At 38.0% G+C, this 13,473-nt stretch overlaps 1 protein-coding gene across 7 annotated transcripts in view; it reads right to left on the bottom strand.

The window, feature by feature from the left end:
- CENPC (centromere protein C) overlaps positions 1–13,473 on the bottom strand; it is a 91,759-nt gene that overhangs the window by 39,417 nt on the left and 38,869 nt on the right. For all 7 annotated transcript variants that reach the window (XR_004031712.1, XM_030818855.1, XM_003268421.4 and 4 more), the window contains 4 exons: positions 13,056–13,202; positions 11,469–11,548; positions 1,437–1,490; positions 167–271 (listed from right to left, as the gene is read on the bottom strand). Coding sequence is in view for 6 of the 7 variants with exons in the window: in XM_030818855.1 (XP_030674715.1) it covers positions 167–271; positions 1,437–1,490; positions 11,469–11,548; positions 13,056–13,202 (386 nt within the window). In the remaining variant the exon portion in view is untranslated. The remainder of the gene's footprint in view (positions 1–166; positions 272–1,436; positions 1,491–11,468; positions 11,549–13,055; positions 13,203–13,473) is intronic.

Genomic DNA, 13,473 nt, shown 5'->3' with positions numbered 1-13,473 from the left:
ATCAGCACCTCTACATTAATCAGACAAAAATGAATTTAAATCCTATTATCAAAATTTAGGGGGGTGATGATTAAGTAAGGTAATGTATATAAACATGTAGTGCAGTCTCTGGCACATAGTAAACAAATTTTTTATTGATAGACATTATAACATAAATAAGTTTTACCTGATGGCCTTCCTTGATAATCTATTCGCTCTCCTCGCCAGTACTCCAAAGGTTTCAAACGTGTTCTCTTGGTCCTGCGAACATTTGGTGTGTTGGAGGGCAATACTATAAAAAGATGTCAGACAAAAGTGTATACGTGGTTTTTAGCTGATGGTACTTAGCAGTGGAAAGACTGCCTTTTAGAACACGAATGCTTTATTTTTTAGAACATGAATATTTTTCTAAACAAAAGACTAGAAAAAACATATATTTATGCTAACAATTAAAGAAATGCCAATGGAAAAACAGGCTACCAGATTGACAAATACTTAAAAATTTAATAATACTCAGTGTTGACAATGTTAAATGTCCACTCATCTTATCTGAACAATGCAAAGTTCTGTATACTAAATTGAGTGTGTTGGCTTATCTTCAAATTCCCATGTTCTTATCTACTTTTAGTTTGCTAAAGCTGTGCTGAAGCTAACGAGAAGTTGCCTACTGCTCTTGGGCAGAATGCTCGGTGTCCCCCTCTGTAAATACTGAAGCCCTGCTCAGGACATTTTTATTTCCCTTTCCCTACTCCTGATTCATCATTTCACCCCAAGACAAGCATTAAGTATTGAGAGGTATAGCAGTCTCATCACATAGGCCCACAAAATACTGACAAGATCTAAGTTCTTGAGTAAGGCAATGAGAGAAAGCTTCACTCCCATTGGTAATCTCTGAGTATAAGTGCAAGAGCACTCACAGCCTCAAATAAAGGGAGAAACATAGAAAGCCACACAACATCACAGAAAGGTGGGAACTATCATGTATCTTGACTGGCAAATATCTCTTTGGGAACCATGGATTGTTCATCTTTACATGGGCCTCTCCATGGGTTCCACAGTTCTCAGCTTTGTCTACTTACTACCCTAGCTACTGCTTTGTCTAGGAGTCAACTGGATTAAAGTGGAAGGAGATGCTGTCAAGGAAGCCATCTACCTGGTAGTTACAGTTTCTTTGATAAAATTCTCCAACCTAGCTTCACAGCTAAGGGAGGATCATGCCCCCTACTATGGGGCAAAAAGTGAGAGGGCAATAGGATTTATAAATGGACAACAGACTAACTCAGTGGCTTGTGGGTGACTTACTATGAAATTCATAAAAACTAAGTGCATAATTTTAATTTATCTGCCAATTAATCCACATAATTGTATTTCTCCTGCTTAAGAAAAAATAAGTTATATTTAGAAAGAGAAACTTAATAAAGGTAAATGAAAATATTAAAAAAGAAAAATATTCTTACCTAGTTTGCGATGGATTCTGTTCTTTGGTATCACTTTAGATTGTTTTGAGTCATCTACAAAACGCAAAAGATAATATCATAAGAAATGACTGCTAATTCCACGTTAAATTAAAATGTGTTTCCTGGTCAATTTCAGTATGACTATTTTAAATAAAGTTTGACCTGATAATATATTTTATTACTCCTTTTGCTGTTCATTGTTCAACTACAAAAACTAAGGAAAAGAACTATTTCTCTAGACTTTGCTACAATGAATACATTGCAAGTTTGTCCAATCCGCCTTATTTTGTTGTTGTTCTGTTTTGTTTTGTTTTAGGCCTTTAGCAGCCTGAAACCATGCTTCTTAGTTTCTGTCTCTGGCAACAAGTGGAAAAGAGGGATGAGGAAGGGGTTTTATTGGACCAACCAGAAACAGAAACTAAGAACTCATGATTGTATTCGCTCCCTTGGACGTCCCTGGTTTTTATTCTAAAGAGTGTAACAGTTAAAAACAAACAAACAAAACAAAAAAAACAGATTTTTCTACTGCTCATGGAAAGATGAAATAAGCCACTTGTGGCTAAAAATGTAGGGCCTGATAATGGATAATTAATGTTATTTATGAACTATCTGTAACTTTCTCTTTAAAGTTCTAAAATAGTGTTAAGTGTACTGAATTTAGCAGTGTGCCAATAAGCTTAGAGGTTCTCAACTTTATGGCTGTCATCCCTTCTTTCCCTTTCTATGCACAAATGTTCTGTATCAAGAAGCAGAGTCTCGTTCCCTTCTCCTTCAATCTCTACTGGAGTTAGTGACTTGCTTAACTAATAGTATGCAACAGAAATGATGTTCTGGGGCTTAAAAGGCTAAGTCCTAATACAATCTACAGGTTCCATCTAGAAGTCTTGGGATCTCACTCTAGGGGAAGACAGTAACAATATGAAAATTAACACAAGACTGCCATGCTGTGAGGAAACTTAATGTGGCCACATGGAAAAGCCACATGGAGGAAAAGAGATGCTTGGCCAACCTCAATGTCCCAGCTCTTCTAGCTGGGTCCAAATATATAAGTGAGGAAGTTACCTCGAATGTCCAACCCATTTGAACTTTCAGATGACTCCAGCCCCAGCAGCTTGCATTTAACTATAAATTCATGAGTGTACTCAAGTGGCAATTACCCAACTAAGCCAAGTCAATTCATAGAACCATGAAAGATAAATCAATCATTGTATTAAGCCTTTAAGTTTTGGGGTGGTTAGTTATGCAGCAATATACAACTGGGACACAATGTCCATGAATCACCTAAAACTGCAAATACAATTTTGTATGAAATATATACCTTTTTTCCCTAAAAAGTGGGTCTGAGTCCGTGAAAGCAAACAAACAAAAAAAAATTGTTAAGAATGATTGAATTAGATATTTTATAAAATTGCTGGTTTGCAAGATACTTCAGTGATCATAACATCTAATTTCCCTGTCAGAAACAGGCAAATCTCTAGACATCAGAAGTAGATTAGTAATTGGGTAGGCCCAGGGAAAGGAAATGAAAGTCGGCTACTAAAGGGTAAAGGGGTTTCTTTTTGGGGGTTATGAAAAGGTTCTAACATCGATTGTGTCAATGACTACATATCATTGATCTGTACACTATAAGTGGATTAATTATATGGTATGTGAAGTCTAGCTCAATAAATCTGTGTTCCCCCCGCCCCACCCCCACCCCCAAAATCCAATTTCCTATGCAGTCTCCCCTAGAACAAGTAGAGGCCTCAGCTCTCTTGGAAATTCTCCTGTGACACTGGGCTCGGAGGCAGCGTCAGAGTCATATAAGGAACCAAAGAAACAAGTAAATATACTGAGGATAATGGGAGTCAGGTTTCTCACTATTTGAGAAGAGGTTTATAAAGATGGAAAAGGGGAAGTCGATGTTGGACTGGAAATGGGGGTAGTAATGTGAACTTATAATAAATACAGGTGGCCGGGCGTAATCCCAGCACCTTGGGAGGCCGAGGCGGGTGGATCAGGAGGTCAGGAGTTCGAGACCAGCCTTACCAACATGGTGAAACCCCATCTCTACTAAAAATACAAAAATTAGCCGGGCATGGTGGCACACGCCTGTAATCTCAGCTACTCAGGAGGCTGAGGCAGGAGAATCACTTGAACCTAGGAGGCGGCGGTTGCAGTGAGCCGAGATCACACCATTGCACTCCAGTCTGGGCGACAGAGGGAGACTCCGTCTTAAAAAAAAAAATTTTTAAATAAATAAATAAATAAATAAATAAATAAAAATACAGGCATACCTCAGAGATATTGCCAGTTCAGTTCCAGACTACTGCAATAAAACAGATACTGCAATAAAGCAAGTCAAACAGTTTTTTAGTTTCCTGGTGAATATAAAAGTTATTTCTTTTGCTGTTTTGTTTTGGTTTTTTGAGACAAAGTCTCTGTCACCCAGGCTGCAGTACAGTGGTGGGATCAAGACTCACTGTGGCCTCAACCTCCTGGCAGCAAATGATCCTCCCGCCTCAGCCCGCCGAGTAGCCGGAACCAGAGATGCACACCACCACGCTCAGCTAATTTTTGTATTTTTTGTAGAAACAGGTTTCTGGCATGTTGGCCAGGCTGGTCACAAACTCCTGGGCTCAAGTGACCTGCCTCGCCTCCCCAAGTGTTGGGATGACAGGCGTGAGCCACCATACCCAGCCAAAAGTTATGTCTATACTATACTATAGTCTATTAATGTACAAGAGCATTATGTCTAAAAAAATCAGTGTATATACACCTTAATTTAAAAATATTGTATTGCTAAAAATGCTAAAGATCAGCCAGGCATAGTGGCTCATGCCTGTAATCCCAAGAATTTGGGAGGCCCAGGAGGGTGGATCACTCACAGGCCAGGAGTTTGAGACAAGCCTGGCCAACATGGCGAAACCCCATCTCTACTAAAAATTAAAAAATTAGCTGGGTGTGCTGGTGCACACCTTGTAATCCCAGCTACTCTTGGTGGCTGCGGCATGAGAATCGCTTGAACCCAGGAGGCAAAAGGTTTCAGTGAGCCGAGATCGCACCACTGCATTCCAGCCTGGGTATTAGAGCAAGCCTCTGTCTCATTCTCAAAAAATAAAAACAATAAAATATAAAAATGCTTATCATCTGAGCTTTCAGTGAGTTTTAATCTTTTTGCTGGTAGAGTATTTTGCCTTATTGTTGATGACTGCTGACTGATCAGGCTGGGGTGTCTGTGGCAGTTTCTTAAAACAAGTCAACAATGAAGTTTCTCTGGAGAATATAAAATGCTGTTGTATAGCATTTTACTCATAGCAGAACTTCTTTCAAAACCGCAATCAATCCTCTCAAACTCTGCCGCTGCTTTGCCAACTAAGTTCATGGAATATTCTAAATCCTTTTTTGTCATTTCAAGGGTTCACAGCATATTCACCAGGAGCACATTCCAACTCAAGAAATCAGTTCCTTTGTTCTTCCATAAGAAGCAACTCCTCATCTGTTCAAATTTTGTCATGAAACTGCAGCAATTCAGTTTCATCTCCAGACTCCACTTCTAATTCTAGTTCCCTTGCTAGTTCCACCACATCTAGTTACTTCCTCCATTGAAGTCTTGAACCCTTCAAAATCATCCATAAGGGTTGGAATCAACTTCTTCCAAACTCCTGTTAATATTGATATTTTGACCTCCTCCCATGAAACACAAATATTTTTAATGGCATCTAGAATGGTGAATCCTTTCCAGAAGGTTTATTTACTTTGTCCAGACCCATCAGAGGAATCACTACTCGTGGCAGCTACTGCCTTACAAAAATTTATTTCTTAAATAATAAGACTTAGAAGTCCAAATTATTCCTTGATCCATGCATGGGCTGCAGAATGAATGCTCTCTTAGTAGGCATGAAAGCAACATTAATCTCCTCATCTTTGTCCATTAGAGCTGCTGGGTGGCCTGGTGCATTGCCATGGATGCGCTGTCAACCAGGCTTTGTTGCTCTACTAATAGAGCAAAGTAGATTTAGCATAATTCTTAAGGACTCTAGGATTTCTGGAATGGTAAATGAGCACTAGCTTCAACTTAAAGTCACCAGCTGTATTAGCCCTTAACAAGAGAGTCACAGCCTGACCTTGGAAGCTTTGAAGTCATGCACTGACTTCTCGTTAGCTATGAATGTCCCAGATGACATCTTCTTTCAATAGAAGGCTGTTTTGTCTACAGGGAAAATCTGTTGTTTAGTAAAGACACCTTCAATTATCTCAGCTAGATTTTCTGGATAACTTGCTGCAACTGCTACATCAGACCTTGCTGCTTCACCTTGCTCTGTTATGGAAACAGCTTCTTTCCCTAAACTTCATGAACCAGCCTCTGCTAGCTTCAAACTTTTCTTCTGCTGCTTCCTCACCTCTCTCAGCCTCCACAGAATTAAAGAGAGTTAGGGCCTTCCTCTGGATCAGGCTCTGGCTTAAAGGAATGCTGTGGCTTGTTTAATCCTCTGTCTAGACCATTGAAACCTTTTCTGTATCAGCAGTCAGGCAGTTTCCCTTTCTTATCATTCGTGTGTTCACTGTAGCACTTTTCCTTTCCTTAAGAACTCTTCCTTTGCATTCACAAATTGGCTGTTTGGTGCCCGAGGCCCAGCTTCTGCACTATCTCGGTTTCTGACATGCCTTCCTCAGTAAGGTTAATCATTTCGAGCTTTTGATTTAAAGTGAAAAATGTGTGACTCTTTCTTTTGCTTGAACACTTAGAAGCCATCGTAGGGTTATTATTGGACTAATTTCAATACTGTGTCTCAGGAAATAGGGAAGCCTGAAGAGAGGGAGAAAGATGGGGAACTGGCCAGTTGGCAGTCAGAGCACATGAATTTTCTCTTTCTTATGTAGGTGTGGTTTGCGGTGCCCCAAAACAATTACAATAGTCATGTCAAAGATCACCTGATCACAAATCACCATAAAAGACACAGTAATGGAAAAGTTTGATATACTGTGAAAATTACCAAAATGTGACACAGAGACACAAGGTGAGCACATGGTATTGAAAAAAAAATGGTGCCAATAAGGCTTACTCAACAAAGGGTTGCCACAAACCTTCAATTTGTGAAAAATGCAGTATCTCCAAAATGCAGTGACACAAAGCACAATAAAACAAGGTATGCCTGTATAAATATAAATATAGAAATAGATATAAATGCCTGTATTGTATATGGTGTGTACATATGTGTATGTGTGTGTGTATATATATATCTATTTCCTATCTCTGTACACTGAGAAAGACTAGAAGCAATGGTATCCCAAACAAGGATCACATCAAGTGCCCAAATCTTGGTTTCTAAATGCCATCTTCCACTAAAAAGAACCAGGTTTCCTGGAGCAGTAATTGATCCCAGAGCTGGGGCAGGAAAAAGACTGGAACATCTTATGCCAAAAAACAAAGACAGTATTCATAGAATCATGACAAAAGCACACAGAGACCAGCTGAAAGAAAATCCAGTGACCAAATCTATCACAATTCAAGTATCATAATAAATGGTCAAGATTTTACAACCCCCATGGCATAAAATAGTAGTAGTCCATACTGATATAAATGAAAAGAATCATGAATAAAATAATTGGCATGGGGGAGAAAAACTGGCAACTAATTAATGTGGAAGGAATTAAAGAAACAGAAAATAGAAAATAATGTGGTACCATCATTAGTGGCTGATAATTCAAGCGGGAGTCTTGAATGTATGTTAAGGTTGGTGAATGGAGGTTTGACAAGAAACAGGCTACTAAAAGAGTATCAGAATATCACTCCACAATAATGTTTATCAATTATAAGAGAAAAGCGTGTCTTTACAGTAGAGAAACCTGGCAGACAATAACATGAACAGGTGATCAGGATTGATATCATGTCAGCAGGGCATGGTGGCTCACACCTGTAATCCCAGCACTTTGGGAGACTGAGGTGGGCAGATCACTTGAGGTCCGGAGTTCGAGACCAGCCTGGCCAACAAGGTGAAAGCCTGTCTCTATTAAAAATACAAAAATTAGCCAGGCATGGCAGCATGTGCCTGTAATCACAGCTACTCAGGAGGCTGAGGCATGAGAATTGCTTGAACCTGGGAGGTGGAGGTTACAATGAGCTGAGATCACACAACTGCACTCCAGCCTGGGTGACAGAGCAAGACTCCATCTCAAACAAACAAAAAGCAAAGGCATCATGTAGATGGGTGAACGTCGAGTGCCTCCTGTGTGATGCACAAATTACATCCCCTAACTCCTAACCCTACAGCATCATTTCTGTAGTATTCCTGTCAATATGAATGGCACACATTTTGATCATGAGTTAAGTTAGGGAAAAAAAAACAAGAAACTGTTCCATGTTGAAGGAAACTAAGGGACATGGCAGCTAAATGCAGTCCACGATCCAGGACTGGATCTGGAACCGGGAGGAAGAAGAGACACTGAGATCCAGGAAAAGGAACTGCTGGTGAAATCTGAATGGAGTCTGTGAATGCATCTGTATTGTATTAATGCTGATTTCCTTATTTGTATGGTTCCAGAGTAGTTATAGCCTTGTCTTGCTGAAATACATTATGGGGTATTTAAAGGAAATAATATATCATGTCTATAATTCCCTCTCAAATAGTTCAGAAAAGAGATGAATGATAATAAACGTGTATTTATTAGAGGAGGCAGGGAGGGAGATGGAAAAAATGTTGTAAAATGTGGACAATTGTGAAATCTCGATGAAGGGGATATGGGATCTCTGTATAAGACTGAAACTATTTCAAAATAAATTATTTTTTAAGTGACTAACACAAGGGACGACTCCTAAATTTCAAAGATTAAAGGATCCTATTAAGTATGGAGATGGAAGAAAACAGGCTATCTACAAAGGAAAGAGTAAGGCTGCCTTCAAATTTCTACTCATAAGCATTAACTCTCAGGAAGCGAAATAGCAGTAGGGTGATAGTTCAAAGAAAAAAGATCATGACTCAAGATTATGTTCTCTATTTAGCTGGTAGCTCATCGTGTTTAAAAAGAAAAAAAATCCTGAGTCCTTGCTAGAATATGTGAGAATGTCTACCAACTTTACAAAGAAGTAACAAGTATATCTGTTGACAATAAGTATATATATATTAAACAATTTATTAAAGGAAAAAGTACTGACACAGTGAGTCAAAAACAATTCAATCATATGCTGTTTCTTAGCCACTTTTAATTCTCTAATAAAAGTTAAATAAAAAGATAAGAAATAAACAACCAACCAAAAGAAAGCAGAAGTCACAATACTAATATTAGACAAAACAAACTACAAAGTAAAAAGCATTTAACACAACGTAGCAGATAAATTTGACCAAAGCAGGTACACTCCATATGAAGGCTTACGTGATCAGTAACAGCACTGAAATGTACACAACAAAGACTACAGAAAATACAAGGGGAAAGACAGTTGCAGTGGGAACACTTTACTTCAACTCTAGCAGTCCTTAATAGATCTCAAATCAAAAGAATACAAAGGTTGAGAACATCAAGCTTAGTATGTCCAAATCTAACATCCTGTTCTTTTCCCCAAAATCTGCTTCTTCCCCAACAGTCCCCAGATCAGGTAGTAATATTGCCATTCTTCCAGGTGCTCAGGCCAAAAACCTTCAAGTTCTCTCTAACACCTCTGTTTTTCTTATACACCACGTCTCGTCCATCAGAAAATCCTGTTGACTTTACCCTCAAAAATACCTAAAAATCCTCCACCCGCTTTCCACCTTCTACTGCTACCACACTGGTCTAAGCCAACACCTCTCACTAGGATTACTTCAACATCTCTCCAGCTAGTCTCCTTGCTTCCAACCTTCCTCTGTCCCTTCAACCCCATCAGTCAACTCCTAACACAGCAGCTGCAGTGATTCTGTTAATACAGGTCAAGTCATGTCTCTCTTCTGCTCAAAACCCTCTAATGGCTTCCCATCTCTCTTAGTAAAATTTTGCCTTTAACATCCTATGTGATCTTTCATTCTGTTGCCTCTGTGACACCATTTTTCCTACTACTTGTTCGCCCTCTTCCTCTGCTCTAACCCTCTGGCCTTCTTGGTGTTCCTCAATCAAGACGGACTCTTGACCACATAAGAACCTTTGCCCTTCATCTTCCCTCTACCTGGTACACTATCTACCCAGACAGCTGCATGGTTTGCTGTCTCATCTCTTCAAACCTTTGCTCAAATGATCACTTCCTTAGTGAGGACTTCTCTGCCCACCTACCTAAAAATGTAAACTTCATTTCCCACCCTAAAAGCCCTGCTTTATTTCTCTACTCTCAACACCCAACAAATCATAAATTTTGTCTGCCATCCTGCCCCTTCCAGAAATTAAGCTGCAGGAGGGCAGAAATTTTTGTCAGTTTTGTTCACTGACACACCCCTACCCTTAAAATAATATAAGTAAATATTCCATAATTTTTCATATTTAAGAATTCCATAAATATTAAAAGTATATTCAGAAAAATATATCCACTTATGTTATCAACAAAATAACTGGATATATTTAAATCCACATCTGTATACAAATTATTCCCTTTTTCAAGCACCAATGGAAAAATTGTAAAAACTAAGCATACACTAGACATTAGAACACAAAAAAACTTACTGAATTCAAACAATAAATAAAACAGACCAAGTTTTCTAGAACAATAAAATGAAACCAGAAAATAATAAAAGAACAAAATAAAACACAACTTCTCAGAATAACAGCAAAAATTGGCTATTTAACATACACCTGATATTAAACTAAGCAAAGAACATGTATTCATCTTTATATCAGCTTATGGGATTGGAGCTGATATCATTGTACAGATAAGAAAACTGAAGTTTAAGAACACTGAAATTTCTTACTCAATATAGTGATGCTTCCCGATCAGTGGTTAATGGGGCAAAAAAAAAAAAAAAAAAAAAGATAACGTAGCTAGTAAGTAGTAGAGCTAGAACCAATCCCAGGTCCATGACCCTGGAGACCAAGCTCTTAACTAATGTACTCTTAAATAACTGCTGGGTCAAAGAAAAATCACTGCAATTTAGAGTACACTACAATAACACTACATAGCAAAACCTACAAAATTAAGCCAAAACTATACTGAGGGAAATTGAATGCTGCTTCTTTACCAAAGAAACAGCAGAAAAACACAGAAAGCATTCAAGTTAAAAGAGAAAATACAATAAATCTAATGACGGGGAAAAATTAAAAAGTTAAAAGAATAGTGATTATTAGAAAACAAAAGAGTGTAACAGATTACAATCAAGCACGCATTTTTAGGAGCATGAAAAAAATTATAAAATTATCTATTAAGAGGCATTTTTAAACTTCAGTACAAAAATTTTCAAGTACTGAAGGCCAGGAGTGGTGGCTCACGCCTGTAATCCCAGCACTTTGAGAGGCTGAGGCAGGTGGATCACAAGGTCAGGAGTTCAAGACCAGCCTGGCCAAGACGGTGAAACCCCATCTCTACTAAAAATACAAAAAAAATTAGCCGGGCGTGGTGGCAGGTGCCTGTAATCCCAGCTACTCGGGAGTCTGAGGCAGGAAAATTGCTTGAACCCAGGAGGTGGAGGATGCAGTGAGCTGAGATTGTGCCACTGCACTCCAGCCTGGGAGACAGAACGAGACTTCGTCTCAAACAAAAACAAAAAAAAAAACAAAAACAAAAAAAGAGAAAATTTTCAAGTATTGAAAATAGAGAAATTAGTATAATGAACCCAATACACCCATCACTCAGCTTCAGTAATCATCAACAGATCACTAATCTGCTTCATGTATACCCTTATCAGCTTAACAATTTTAAATACTGGAGTAGACATCTTAAGTGCCAATATTTCATTATGTTCTACTTAAAAAACTGTCACTCATTTTCTTTCTGTCTCACTTAGGTACAGGGTCTTATTAACCTCTAACTAAGGGTCTTAAGAGGTAGGTACTCAATATACATTTGCCATCAGTGACAATGTAAACAAAACATAGCACTCCTTACTCCATATTCATAACGCCATAAAAATCAAGACAGGAAAAAAGACAATAGTTTACCTGAACTTCCATGAACTTCCTCATCATCCACATCATTCTTTCCGGACATTAAATAATTATTATTGAGCCTGGAAGGTCCACTTAAGACAAAAAGGAAACCACAAAATTAATGCTTTTATAATACATATATCTAATGTATTTGACTTAACGATCATTTTTCTCCTAAAACTGCCATAAGTCTTTCTTATGAAACCAACAGTGATGTTACAAGTCATCAAAAATATATGGTCATCCCTCAGTATTTGTGGGGGACTGGTTCCAGGATCCACCGTGGATACCAAAATCCAAGGATGCTCAAGTCCCTTATATACAATGGTGCAGTATTTGCATGTGACTTTCACATATCCTCCTGTATACTTTAAATCATATCTAGGTTACTTATAATACCTAATACAATGTAAATGCTATGTAAATAGTTGTTATACTGTATTTTTATTTGTATTATTTTTAATGTCATATTGTTACTTTTTATTGTTTTATATTTTATTTTCTGAATATTTTCAAGCCATGGGGGTTGAATCAGTGGATGCAGAATCCACAGATATGGAGGGCTGACTGTACTTGCTGCATTAAACAAAAGACTACAATTTCATCCCCTAACAGACGGCTGGGCATCAAAAGTACTGAATTTATGACTTACAGATCAGAGTAATGGACTTAGTAAGTTCAAATGATAACATCCTGTGGTGAAAATCAAATTATAAAAAAAAGAAATCATCATATTTTAATTTAAAAAATAAAATAGCCAAAAACCAATGGAATTCAAAATGTGGTGCAGAAATTGTCATAGATGATTCAGCCTCTCTCAGTCCTAGATCTCTTTCTACCTATTATGAACCCAGGATAAGCCTAGTCATAACCTCACAAAGAGTAAAGAAATTTTAGCCATCCCTTAAACGTCTGAGAATTTGCTACAATTTACCCTTTATTCATTTGTTAAAAGGTTATATGACATCAGATATAATTAAGAGTAGGTAATTCAATTTGATCACTAAATGTGGTCATTTTAACACTGTATGTCCAAATTCTTTAATACACCACCTTTCAAGAGGTGGAGCCTAATTCCACCTCTCCCTGAATATAGTGTGGACTTAATAAGTTGTTTCTAATGAACAGAATAAAGTAGAAATGACAGTGTACAATGTCAAAGACTAAGTCATTAAAAGGCACTGTGATATCCATCATAGTCACACCTTCTCTTGGAGCATTTGCTTTGTGGGAAGCCAGTTGCCATATTCAGCAGCTGAGAGGGCCACACGGTTAAGAAACTAAGGTCTACTGGAAAGAGCCAGAATGGAACTGGGGTCTCCAGCCAATAGCGATGTGAGACATTTTATAGGTGGATTCTCCAGTTCAAAGCAAGACTTTAAAGGGCTAAAACCAGGAAGATATCTTGACTGCTACGTCCCGAGAATATCCGAGCCAGAACTAGCTAGCTAAGCCTCCTAGAATGCTGACCCATAGAAACTATGAAACAATAAGTGTTTTTAAGCCTTTAACAAAATTAAAACAAAGTTCTTCGGTAATCTGTTATACAGCAATGGGTAACTAATATATGTAACCATTATCCTTACAATACATGCATACCTTTCCTCTAAAACTGAAGTCTTATGCTCTCCAGAATCCAAGTTTGACTCTGTTGGTATATTACATGTATATCCACTGGTCTGAGGCTTTAGGGGAACATTCTGTGCAGTCATAATATCATCTTCATTCTTTGAGCTTCCTGTAGATCTATAAAAATGATAAATGTATGAGTGTTTATACTTCTTCAAAATAAAATTTTCTTCCAGAAACGATACACAGGTGGGTACAAAGACAATATAATATTGGCTATAATGAATATCAGATCACCCTGTTTAGGTTCTGAGACTTGCAACTAGCTAAGGAAGCAAACTGGTTTCTAGGACCTGCCAAGAGTCCCAATTTGAAAAATTCTGATGAGAGAAATGGAGAAGACACCTGCCAAGGAAGGTGGTGAAAGGGACATAAGGAGACCTTATCT

Source organism: Nomascus leucogenys, chromosome 9 (genome assembly GCF_006542625.1).
Source record: "Nomascus leucogenys isolate Asia chromosome 9, Asia_NLE_v1, whole genome shotgun sequence".
Taxonomy (NCBI): Eukaryota; Metazoa; Chordata; class Mammalia; order Primates; family Hylobatidae; genus Nomascus; species Nomascus leucogenys.
Note: the sequence above shows the minus strand (reverse complement) of the source record. Positions and strands in the feature narration are given on the sequence as shown.